The sequence below is a fragment of the Saccopteryx leptura genome, chromosome 2 (genome assembly GCF_036850995.1).
Source record: "Saccopteryx leptura isolate mSacLep1 chromosome 2, mSacLep1_pri_phased_curated, whole genome shotgun sequence".
Classification (NCBI taxonomy): Eukaryota; Metazoa; Chordata; class Mammalia; order Chiroptera; family Emballonuridae; genus Saccopteryx; species Saccopteryx leptura.
The window spans coordinates 215,646,073-215,657,999 of NC_089504.1; the positions used below are offsets into that span (position 1 = coordinate 215,646,073).

Consider the following 11,927-nt stretch of genomic DNA (forward strand, 5'->3'; position numbering starts at 1 on the left):
GCAATTGGAGGGGTCGGGTGGGCAGAGGGTTGGCCTGATAAGGAAGACTGAGACCCAGGATCAGCATGCTTGAGGCTGTACCCTTGGCTTCTCCATATGAGCCATTTCATTTTTGGTTTGAGTTTGGTTGCACTTCTTTCTGTCAGGATTCATTTAGGAAAGCAAAATCCCTATGAGAATTATGAAATACAAAATATATTATAGTAATTAAAATTTACACAACTGTGAAAGGAGCTAGGGACTTAGACATCCAAAAAGAGAAGTTGGAGAAGGGGGTCACTGAGCAGTGCCCCCACGCAGGGCCATGGTTGGGAAGAAGAGCACATATCTCAGAGAAGACCCTACCATCCATCTCATTTGTCATCTGACCAGGATTACCTTTGGGGAGCAACGGCTGCTGCTCCTCTTCCACCTTCCAAAGTGCAGGCCACTTTGAAAAAAGTCCTCCTGGAGCTAGAAAGGGAGGGAGTTCTGGGAAAGGCACAGCAACACCACACAAACCACCACACTTGTATTTATTGTACAGAGTCCTCACTTTACAAATGTCACCTGAATCACCAGGACCTTTAACTAATTCAAACCCAACCACCCTCTCGACCAGCCTTCTAGAAGTGGCCAGGACTGCAGAAGTGCCCATGTGAGCGTGTCTGTGTTCCCTTCCTCCTCTTGGTGAGGAAGCCTGACAAGAGCCTATCCCCAACTTCAGCCGAGAAGAGAAGCAGATGTTTCCTGCCAGACACCCAGGCCACCCAGACTCAGCGGGAAGGGGACCTGCTCCCTAGTGATTTCTCTGTGCCAGGAAATCACACACTCTGAATTCAAGTTCTTGACCTACTCTGGACAGACCTATGGGGTCTCCACGCCTTTCTCCCTCACCCCCATCACCTACAAAACCCTCCAGGTGCAGCCCTCTCACAGGGAGGCCCTCCTTGGGCACTGTCAAGGGACAGTGGGCAGGCACTTCTCATGACTGGCAAGGTTAGAGAGCTGGAGTCCGAAACACAGCCCTCCCTGGAAGGGTTTGCTATGAATCTGGTCCCTTCACCTGGGCCACAACAGTCCATGTAGGAGGAAGGGCCATCTCAGCCAGGTGGGGTCAAGCCTGGGACCAACAACCCTAAAGCTATCTTCCTATCAGCTGCCAGCCCGATGGCATCTGTCACAATGTAAAACACCCTGTCATATGCCTGCTTGATCTCCCCAGAATGAACTCCTGCACATGCTTGCTTTCTTCCATTTGCTGGCAGCATCCTTGTCTATACCTTGGAGAGTTTGTCTGGATGTTTCTGCACCACCTCTTGGACCAGCCTGCTCTCCATGGCTCCTGGATGCCCTAGCTTTGTCCCTGCTACTTGACGTGGCTCCCCCGTTGGGACAGCCAGAGACCTTCTGCAAGCTCATAAGCAGAGGTCTACCCTCCAAGTCTGGACCTGCTGGAAGCTTTCTCCACTCTATGTGTGCTGAGCCCAGGGTCGGTATTTCTCTTAGCTCAGGCCTCGTTAGTCAGATGGTTCTCTGCCTGCTTGCCAGCTAAGAACCTGGACCGCATGGTTCTGAGATGCCTTAGTTTCCTAAAACTTACAGTGACCCAACAACCACTCATTGCCACCTTAAGCATGGCATCCTTTCTCATTCACCAGCCTCCAGACCATCATATTCCTGGACCATTTCCTCCCTGTGATGGACCCTCAATACCCCTGCAGGCCACCACCAAAACCTTGGCTTTCTGTGACTGCAGATTTCCAACACGAGAGCCATCGTCCTCTACCCACATCTGGAACAGGTCCCCAGGAAGCCACACTGCCAGTGTCTGAGAGCCCTGACTGGCAGACCAAAACCAGGACAGGTGCCTAGTGGAAGAGGTCTCAGAGAAAGGTGTCTATATATGAAGTTTGGTCTTGTCACCCCTACCTCATCTGAGATCCCAAATGCCTGTCTTAATGTAATGTGCAAATAACGTATAATTTATAAAAAGTTGATACTTGTGAGGTCTCCGCTAGGGCTGACTCCATGTCTTTGGCACCTGACTCATTTCTTCAAATGTTGAAAGGGAGAGAGGACATCAACACAGCCCTAGGACTGTTCTCAATTTCTTATTTCAACAGTTTAAATTGTTTTAATTCAGGAGAGTTAAGAGTACATCACCTCTAATGTCCGGGGCTGGGACTGGAGCTGAAGGGTGGGGCTTGGGGCTCGGAATTTGTGGTGGGGACTGGGACATCGGAGGTTCGAGTTGGAGCTCAGGGATTGGGGATGGGACTGAAAACCTAAATTTAGCATCTCGGGTCGCCACCTAATTACGTCAGATCCCGGCGTCTTCCCATGCCGTGCCTGCGCAGGCGCAGAGGGACGGGAGAGGGTGGAGCCATCATGGAAAGCGGAAGCCCAGGCAGCCCCACTGCACTAGAGCTGCCCCGCCCCCTCACCGAGAGGCCAATGGGCTCACAGGAACCGCCCCGGGCGACGCGGGCTCCGCCCCCTGGAGATGCGCGGCGTTGGAGCAGAAATCCTCCAGGATAGCTGGCGCGTCCCGGGTCCGGTGGGTGGCTGGGGGCCCGGCCGCCCATCGCCATGAAGCTGACGCGCAAGATGGTCCTGTCCCGGGCCAAGGCCTCGGAGCTGCACAACGTGAGGAAACTAAACTGCTGGTGAGGTTCAAAAGCCGAGTGCCTCCCCGCTGCCCTCACCCCTTACCCTAAAGCCACCCCCTCCGAGTGATAGAGCTCCTTCCTGCTCCGCACCTCCGCTGTAGGATGGGACCCCCAACCCGATATCTTTGCTCTGAGGCGAGGCTCAGAACGGCCTCTAACGGCACCTCCAGCTCAGCCTTCCTGGCCCCTGGCCCAGGCTGACCTTCCAGGTCCCAAGGGTCCACAGTGTCTGGGAGGTGCTGTCACAAACTCAGGTGACCATTGGCAAAGTTTATTCCAAAATATTCATACCCATACACCCCACCCTTCCCAGTGGTGATGTTTCAGTCACAGGCTCCAAAACTGCTATCCTAGCTTGAAACAGAATTACCTTGAAGACTCATTATGGGGCTTCTAGATAGATAGCTTTCGTGGAGCAAATGGTTTCTTCTGTGGCTGGGTCTGATTTCTGACATTGCCGGTCATTGGGAGTCAAGTCTCCTAACAAGGTGGGAGATCAAGGTGATTAAAACCATTTCTAGGGGAAAGAAAGAATGAAGACTCTTCAGCAGTGATTTAGTAATTATTTTCCTAACTGAGTCCTATGGGAGAGGAGCTGGTGACTCACTCGGAGGTGGGAGGTGACAGCAGGATATAGGTGCTGTGGGGTCAGTGCAGCCTCCAGGGCAGGGTGGTCTCAGTGAGCCAAGGCAGGACCAGGATGCTTCATGAACTCCTGAAAGAGGTACAGGTTTTCACCGGGGACTCAGAGCAAGGCTTCACACATGACTGAACTAGGCAGTTCAGGTAAGGAGTAGGAAACTCAGCCTAGAGCAGACTTTCCTCCCGCTGGTGTCAGCAGATTGACTGCAGTGTAGGAGCTCTGCTTGTTCATAAAAAGCTTTTCTTCTTGCTCTGGCACATCTGGTCCTTAGGCCCCAACATCCCCTGCCATTCACTTTCAATAATGCATTTCTTGTTCTGCATGGGGTGGTCATACTTTCCCTAAGCAGAGAGAAACAATAACCTTATTTTAGGCGTTCTAAAGTGTTTCATAAGTTGTATGTTTAGCCTTTGAACTTGGCCACTTATAAAGACTCCCGTGTTTGTTTACATCCATGAGGGAAATGATTCTGCTGCCACAGTCTTGAGAATGAGTCGGTCTTATGTCCTTCAAATGGCCCAGCCCCTCTACTGCTCTTCAGTCTGAGAAGTAGCCCTCAGTCACTTTATATATATATTATTTTCTAGAAAATCAACCATAAAACAATTTTGATACCTTGTCAGTTTTATGGGCAAAGTTTTACTTTGTCATTGAAATCATAGGATCTTAACATTTGTAAGCATTCACTGTTAGTTTTTGGACTAATTTTTAAATTTTTTTATATTAACTTTTAAAAAAATTAAAGTATGTATGTCTTCTCTTTCCCCAGGGGCAGCCGCCTCACAGATGTAAGTATTATGCTGATCCTTGGTCCCCATAGTTGTAGCCTCTTCCACAGAGAATTGTTAAATTGACAGAACTGCACCAATTCAATTCAGGCCCTACTCTGGAACTTTGTTCACTTAGCAATTGTTATAAGGCAGAACCACTAATAAAAAAAACAATTCTCTAGCACCCAAGTTTATTTTGAAGTTCCTTTATATATGTGACCGAGAGGTTCCTGTGTCTATGCAGGTCTCACAGAAGAGAGAGCAGATCCAGGTGCAGCCCTGCTCTGACCTGGGGAGGAACCCAGAGTAGGGTTTATTTTATAGAGAAGTACACTTGGCTGGGGGGTCTCTGTGGGTTCCTGAACTTTGTGTCACTGACGAGGAGCTTACTTCAGCTCCTCCTCTTGGTCACATCCAACTTGATGCCCCACCCAATGGCAGAAGGAGATGGGGCCTAGGGTGTGGCATGACAGTGCAGAGAGCTGAGTGAGCTGTGGGTCTGTGTATAGATTTCTTCTTTTCTTTCTCACTCCTAGAATTAATGCCCCCAACTTGTGCAGAGTTTGAGTGCCAATAATTCAGTTCTTACCTACTTTTGTTATTTGAACTGTGCTTTTTCTTAAAAACAAAATTTGAACACTGCTGAGCACCTGGGCTGTCCAGAAAAGCTGATTCCACCTCATGCAATAGCTGAAAAGCTGCATATTTAGCAGGAAAAACACAAACAAGCAAACAAACAAACCACCACGGTAGCAGAAAACAAATACATTGCACTATGAGGCATCCTGACCAGACCGTGAGCTTGCTGTAGTCAGGGACCATCTGGCTTCCTGCCTCATGAATGGCAGACACTTAGATACTTGGAGGATGCATTACTCAACAACCTGATAGGTTAGGAAGCTTGATGGATCTGCCTGAGCCCCTTGCTGTTCTTTCCCACTGAATCAACAGTGTTGATACAATCTGAGAGCCCATTTTCAACCCTGTCTCCCTTTTTGCCCAGCATTGTTGGCAAGAAGGGGCTTCAGTCCTTTTCTTGTATGTCAGGAACAGCAAGAAGTAAGGTTCTCTGTCTAGCATAAGGGACACTGAGGTTTCCTTACTTGATGTCCTTAGAGGGTTTCTAAAATTAGGACTGCTCTGTACAGGCAGTGTTTTAGTGTTGGAAAGTTTTGGAGAGAATGCATGTTTCTCATCCAGGCTGAGGGAGGCAGTGGGCTGCAGAGTGGAGTGGAATGCAGTGCCTGCCTGCTCTGGTGTAGTTAGTGTGAGGGGAGGGAGGCCACTGTACTTAAGCCCTAGAGGTGGAGTTAACTGTGGCTCCAAGCTGCTTCTCTGTTGGGCTGATAGAAGTGATGTCACGATACCAGTCCCCAGCAGTATTTGCAATCGCATTCTTTTCCTCCTTAGATCTCCATATGCCGGGAAATGCCCAGCCTGGAAGTGATCACCCTCAGGTACCTGAATACCTGCTGTCACTTTAAGTCACTGGGGCTAGAAGAGGAGGGGAACCTGGATAACCTGAAAACTCTCCAGGAAGATCTGGGAGGGCCACTTGCTCCTCATCTTTCCTCTAGTTCTGCCCCTCTTCTGGCACTTCCCCTGGGCCTCCCCCTGCTGTGTCCCTGCCCACCCTCGCTGTGGGTCAGCAAGTGCAGCCCCCCAGTGATAAGCAGTCACTTTCACTGTGGCCACAAATGCTCCCAGCACCCCAGCCTTTTCTGACATGATTCTGTCACTGCGGGAACTCTGCCAGTTTCTTCATGTCACGTGATCTGTCATTGATAAGTTACCTCTTTTTGAGTCGTTGGCATTTTGAAAGACTAAGGAAACCTTGAGTGAATCAAAATGTTCATTGGGATTCCCAGCAGCTGGGGTTCTTGGAGGGTCTTCCCCCAATGCCCTCCTGCCCACTCTGGACCCAGGGTGGCTGCTGACACCGGATCCCTGCTGCTCTGATGCAAGTGTGCTTGCTGCAGGTCCCCACGTGTAAACCCTGACGGGGCTCTGAACTCTGCAGGGAAGGCACACTCTCCATGTATGGCAGTTCAGAAGGTTCTGGAATTCTCCCTAAGTATTATGGTCATAAGCCCTGGGTCCCACGCAGTCCTCTGTGACTTACCTTCCTCATTACATAACCGGTCACCCATTTTTCTCTTACCAGCCCCCTGCTCATCCTTTGTGCCTTCCTTGGTTACCTGGTGGATGCCTATGCCACCCGCCATGAGCTCATGGCACCATAGCCTTGGCCAAGCCTCTTTGGTCGGTGCCTTCTCATGGGGTAAATGAACAAATGGGCTCACAGCTGTGCCAAGCTAAGTCCTAGCTCTCCCACCTGGAGCAAAGTCCAGACCTCTATGCCTCGGTCTCCCTCTCTGTAACACAAGGTAATACCAGGCAGGTGCTCACCGTGCTGTCTCTGCAGCGTCAACAGCGTGTCAACCCTGGAGCCCATGAGCCAGTGCCAGCAACTGAGCGAGCTCTACCTGCGGAGGAACCACATCGCCAGCCTGACTGAGCTCTCTTACCTGAAGGGCCTGCCACGCCTGCGGGTGCTGTGGCTGGCCGAGAACCCGTGCTGCGGCGCCAATCCCCACCTCTACCGCATGACCGTCCTGCGCAACCTTCCGACCCTGCAGAAGCTGGACAACCAGAGTAGGTGTTCGTGCTGAAAACATCCGGCAGAGGCCCTCCCTGCTCTGCCCCTTTTGGTAAACCCCTGAGCCCTCAGATCATCACAGGTGCCTCCTCCTCTAGAGTCTCCCAGTAGGACCCCCCGACCAGGGTCTGTGTGCCTCTTTCGAAGTGTCCCTGTGATTCCGTTACAGAGGTGCGGCACCCTGTGCACAGAGCAGGATCTCAGGTGAACCTCACATAGATAGTTTGTCCACCCACTGTTGACATACACTGGGCTGCTGCTTTTTTTCCCCTGTTAAGACCATTCTGCCCCAAACACTCATCCATGTGCCCTGGCAAGCATGTGAGAAGGTCCAGGTGGGCTGAATGGGGACCCAGAGTGGTGGTGCCCCTGCATTCCCAGCTTTGGGTTACCTGGTGTTGGCTTCTATCAGGCGGGGGTCTAGGGTTTCACCTGCACCTCCTTTGTGACCCATAGGCAAACCTCTGCCTTATGCCAAGGGCGCCATGGGCTTTGTGCTCCTGCCTCCGGGATTCTTCCTGTTCTCAGAACATGGGCCCTTGACCTGGTTTGTCCGCCATTCTCTGTGTGCTGGCTCCTAATCCTTGTCTTATGTGCACAGTTATTTTCTCCCAGATGAATAATTGTAATATAAACTTCAGGGCAATTTATTGATAATCAAATGGAATAAAAGCTGTGTATTATGTTCCTTTTTAAATTTTAATTTGAGGTTTCTTGGGTTTTTTATTGTTTATTGATTTTAGTGAGAGAGGTAGGGAGAGGGAGAAGGAACATCGATCTGTTCCTGTATGTGCCATGTGCCCTGACTGGGGATCAAACTGGTAACCTCTGTGCTTCAGGAAGATGTGCTAACCAACTGAGCTATTCAGCCAGGGCTAATCTGAGAGGTTTTTTGATGAGTATTTACTTTTGGGGAATGCTGAAATCCAGATTCACAAGCAGTCATTGGCCATCTGCTGAGTGTCTAGCTTGTGCCAGGGCTGAGGAATTACTGTTGGGGTGGATGGATAGAAACCTTTTCTGTAAGGCAGACTGCTGAGTGCCATGGTACATGGGCCTGCATGTGGTGAGGCCACTCTGTTTTTGCCCCTTTTTCTTCCCCTTGAAGCTGTGACTGAGGAGGAGCTGTCCCGAGCATTGATGGAGGGAGAGGAGGTCACGACCCCCAGCAGAGAGGGCACAGGGAATGGCAGGTCTGAGCTATCCTTTGCCCTGAGCACCATGAATGCCACTGCTGAGACCCAAGGGGATCCGTTGAGCTACAGCGAGGAGGAGGCAAGGTACACCATTGGGCCACTCTCCTGAGAAGAGTCAGCTGGCCATGACTCCCATCTCTGGGGAGCAAGCCGAGCGAGCTGCCCAGGGTGCTTCTTTCTCATCTGGCCCTCGCTGGCCAAGAGAATGCTCAAAGCACAACGTGTGTGTGCAAGTGAGGAACCAGCCCTGCACAGGGTGGGCTGGAGGAGCCTTCAGGGGAGGGGAGGGGAGGGTGGCCTCTGAGGACAACTATCTGATTGTCATGCATGTTTTTGAGCAGAAACTGAACATGGGAAACACTGTAGAGATAGTTGTTTCCAGCAGGGTTCTCAGGCTTAGTACACATAGCAGACAAAGTGCCATTTGGTTTTCCTGGATTCTCACACATCATTTGTGTTTAGTATCCCACCCTCGACCCTGGGCAGGAGTGTGAGGTACAGCAAGGCAGCCCCCAGGGAATCAGAGAAAAATAGGTGCTGTAGCACCTTCCCATTCTCCCGTCTGGTGCTCTTGTCCCTCCAGAAGTGATGTCACTTGGTGGGGGTTTCCCCTCATACTGGGGAGGGGGTTACCATTGTTAGGTGTCTCTTCCTTGCAGTGCTCCAAGGCTCTGGGAGTTGACCCTGCAGAAATGGGGCCTGAGCTCCTCAGCCTCATGCACTGTTGTCATCCCTCCATCAACAGCATCCAGGGACAGCTTGGCCTGAAGCGCCCAGCCCAGGACCGGTTTCCTTCCTTCTCACAGAGGGAGACTGTGAGCAGTTGCAAGAACAGGGTAAGTGTGACGGGGGTGGCCATTGGCTGCCCCTGTCCAGAGTGTAAAAATTTTGGTGGGAATGGGGTGAGGGACTAACAACATCTGTGCCCTCTGCCTGCATGTGCGGGACTGTGGGGGCTGAGGCTGCAGGGAGAGCTCCATGTCTGTGGGCTGGAAGAATGGCTGTGGCCGCACTTTAGTACAGAGGTTTGCTGCTGTGCAGAGGCCTCCTGCCTGCAGTTGGATGTGGTGACCCCTCATCCTGGCCGGGGTGGTTCCATCACCTCACAGTGACTGGGAAGCAGGCCCCATGGCTCCAGAGCCTTCCCTATAAGATAACAGGTTGATGACCGAACAAGAAGTGGGCACCTGGGCAATGCCATCCAAGCCCTGGTCCCTTCCAGGGGTCCTTGTGCCGCCAGTATCATCTTCATGCATTTGTTCAGTGACCATTCACTATGCAAAGCTTGGGGAGAGGGGGATGCAGAAGTGAGTGGACTGAGGCCCTGTCCTTGCAAAGTGCCAGCCCATCCTCCAGGTAAAGCATCACCCCAGACCTTGGACAAAAGTGACCACAGATTGAAGTCCAGTCTAGGCAGCTGGTGCTGGGCCTCTGGCATGTGACTTTATCCACCAAGTCACTGTCCCCTCAGGACTTCCCTTCCTCTTCACCATGGTGGCCCCATGGAGCCAGCTTAGCGGTTCGTGCACATCTCAGGAGAACCTCCAGTGTACATATGGCTGGCCATGGGAGCAGAGCTTTGATTTTCGGGGAGCGAGCAGGTCTGTCCAGCAGGGGGCTAAGGCCTGAAGCTTCCTCCTCCCCATGCTGGGGGCTCTGCAGAGCCCAGGGAGACTGGACCAGAGATTGAAAATACTGGCTCAGCTTGGTGCCCTCTGTTGAACCTGCTTAAACATACAGGCCTGCTTCTGAGAAGCAGAGAAGGGGTGGGGGCCTGCCCTGGTGTGAATGGAAATGTGGCTCCAACCTGCCTCGGAGGGTCCCAGCCATGCGGGGTGCTCTGGGGGGCAGTGAGCCTCCCACAGGTCCTTGAGTGTGAGGACGCAGATGGCAAGGAGACCTTAGGAATGGGGAACTTGGTAAGATCTGAGGGGAGATTTGAGTGTTATGGAGGCCAGGGGTCAGTGCCCAAGCGCAGGTATCAGGAGGTGGGGACTCCATAGGGCTCCGTTGTGTCCTGTGAGCACATGGTCTCAGCAGTGTCCTCTGGGCCCACAGCCATCCCAGGCATTTCACAGGGCGAATCGGCTCACGTAGCCCCACCTGTGCAAAATCCTTCCCAAATTTTCATAGCCGAAATGGCAAAGTGTCCCTGTTAGAATGCAGGTAGAAACTGAGTATAGATACACTGACACACACATCCATCACACACAAGATATGTGTGTTTGAGCATGTGTTACCGAGTCGTCCGGGGCTGTTCGGCCGCTTCTGATTCCTGCTGGACCACTGACCAGCTCTGTGTCTGAGGGCCAGTTACTTAGCCACCCTGGGCTCCCAGGCTGTGAGCCTGAGAGGAGAGGGAATGTAGGGAATCCCCACGCAGTGAGTGCCACACCATAGCTGGGCGGGACTCAGGACGCACGAGTCCCTACCGATGTGGTCTGTTGGTTGACTGGAAGGCTAATCCCCCGTGACCTGGCACGCTGCTGGCCAGGGCTCAAGGCATATCGTGGTGTAGGCAGCCTAGCCTTGCTGGGTGTGGCACTCAGCCAGTGACTCTCTGCCCCCAGAACAACATCCTGACTGCTGTCCTGCTGCTGCTGCAGGACCTGGACACTGAGGGGCTGGAGGCCGTGCACCAGACTGTGGTCAGCCGGCTGCAGGCCCTACACCGGCAGGAACTGCAGGAGGACATGGAATGACCCAGCAGGGACCCCACCCCAGATTCACATCTGCAACACACAGCACCATGGCCACTGGGCCTTCTTCCACTTGGGGTGTTTTGTTTGGCTGGTGGCCTGGGAGGAAGGCACGTGATGTTTTAAAAGCCGTGCGTGATGCAGTGTGTGCAGACCCTGCGTGAGAGGCTGGGGAGGGACAGGCCCGCCGTGTTTGCTGGGGGATCCAGACGCAGCCACAGGGGAAGCAGCTGGGTGGTGAAGGATGGCCTTCTGGAAACTGCATCTAAAACATTTTCTTCCTCTAGAGAGTCGCAGGCCTTGCTGTGATGCACAGTATCCAAGTGGTGATGCTGCAGGCCTGGGGGCCCTCCTAGAGACCCCAAAGCTAAGGAAGCTTCTAGATGGGAGGGGTGCAGTCTGACCCCTGAGCCATTAAAGACCAGTCCATTCTTACTGCTGTTGAAATGACTGGGACTAGACAGGGAGATAGGATACTCCCTCTGCCCCTTTCCTCTCTGTGGGGTGGGAATGTCCGCATCCCTGTGAGCTGCACAAACCAAAGAGATGACAATCACAACGTGCGAGGCAAGAAACCAGTGGAGTAATTGCATCTAGACCATGGCTCTCTGTAGATGCATGGTGCCGGCTTGCAATGTGGGGTCATCTGGGAAGGGTGGCTGCTGGGCCTGTGTGTGTGCCTTCTCATAGTTATGGGAGGTTTCTCTCAATAAAACTGTGTCTTGGTTAGACCAAGATGAAGGTGGTTGAATTATGAATGCCCTCCGTCTCACACTGAACATGGAGGGCTCACACCAGCTTCCCTCCCACCTGCCCCATGACGTGGCACACCTCACTCGGGAACCCTTGAGTTGCATCTGCCTGCCTCAGCCCCTCAGCTCTGCACAGCCTCCCACCATGGTCCCCCCAACAGGTCAGAGGCTCTGTCAGGTCTGGGCCCCCTCTCCCAGCCACCTACTCATTTGGTGGCCTTTGAAACTTTCGTACTGGACCAAGGAGAGCACGTTCACCCATGGCCTCTAGTCTCGAACAGTGGCAGTTGACAGTCCCCACTCTGAACTTCCCAAGTAACCCTGAGAGCACAGCAGGTCCTGGCACTATACCACGTGTGTGTCCTGCTAGCTCCAGTTTACACAGGACAGGACTGAGACCCAGGAGGACACATCACTCAGCCTGCCTGGGACAGCCCACACTCACAGCAAGCAAAGCAGATCCTAGGGCCGAGCTCCATAAACGGGCACCCAGGAACAATCAGGCCCTAACATGGTGAGGCTGGTGTGTGCCCTGGCACAGGGCCACTCCATACTGC

At 52.6% G+C, this 11,927-nt stretch overlaps 1 protein-coding gene across 2 annotated transcripts; it reads left to right on the plus strand.

Annotated features, from left to right (window-relative positions):
• Positions 1-2,468: 2,468 nt before the first annotated feature.
• Positions 2,469-11,353, plus strand: CFAP410 (cilia and flagella associated protein 410). 2 transcript variants are annotated; one of them, XM_066370044.1, is made up of 7 exons: positions 2,469-2,648; positions 4,064-4,082; positions 5,475-5,521; positions 6,490-6,719; positions 7,832-8,003; positions 8,665-8,755; positions 10,490-11,353. In XM_066370044.1, exons 1-7 carry the CDS (start codon positions 2,572-2,574, stop codon positions 10,619-10,621), a joined length of 768 nt encoding a protein of 255 aa, XP_066226141.1. In that variant the 5' UTR covers positions 2,469-2,571; the 3' UTR covers positions 10,622-11,353. The 2 variants fall into 2 exon arrangements, with proteins under 2 accessions (XP_066226141.1, XP_066226142.1); XM_066370045.1 differs by lacking the exon at positions 4,064-4,082.
• Positions 11,354-11,927: the final 574 nt, after the last annotated feature.

Bases quoted from the DNA above. Each gene is read 5' to 3' on its own strand.
- CFAP410 (XM_066370044.1), top strand. From the start codon at position 2,572: ATGAAGCTGACGCGCAAGATGGTCCTGTCCCGGGCCAAGGCCTCGGAG. The intron at 5,522-6,489 runs GTACCTGAATAC...CTGTCTCTGCAG, and splicing joins CTGGAAGTGATCACCCTCAG to CGTCAACAGCGTGTCAACCC. The intron at 8,756-10,489 runs GTAAGTGTGACG...CTCTGCCCCCAG, and splicing joins TGAGCAGTTGCAAGAACAGG to AACAACATCCTGACTGCTGT.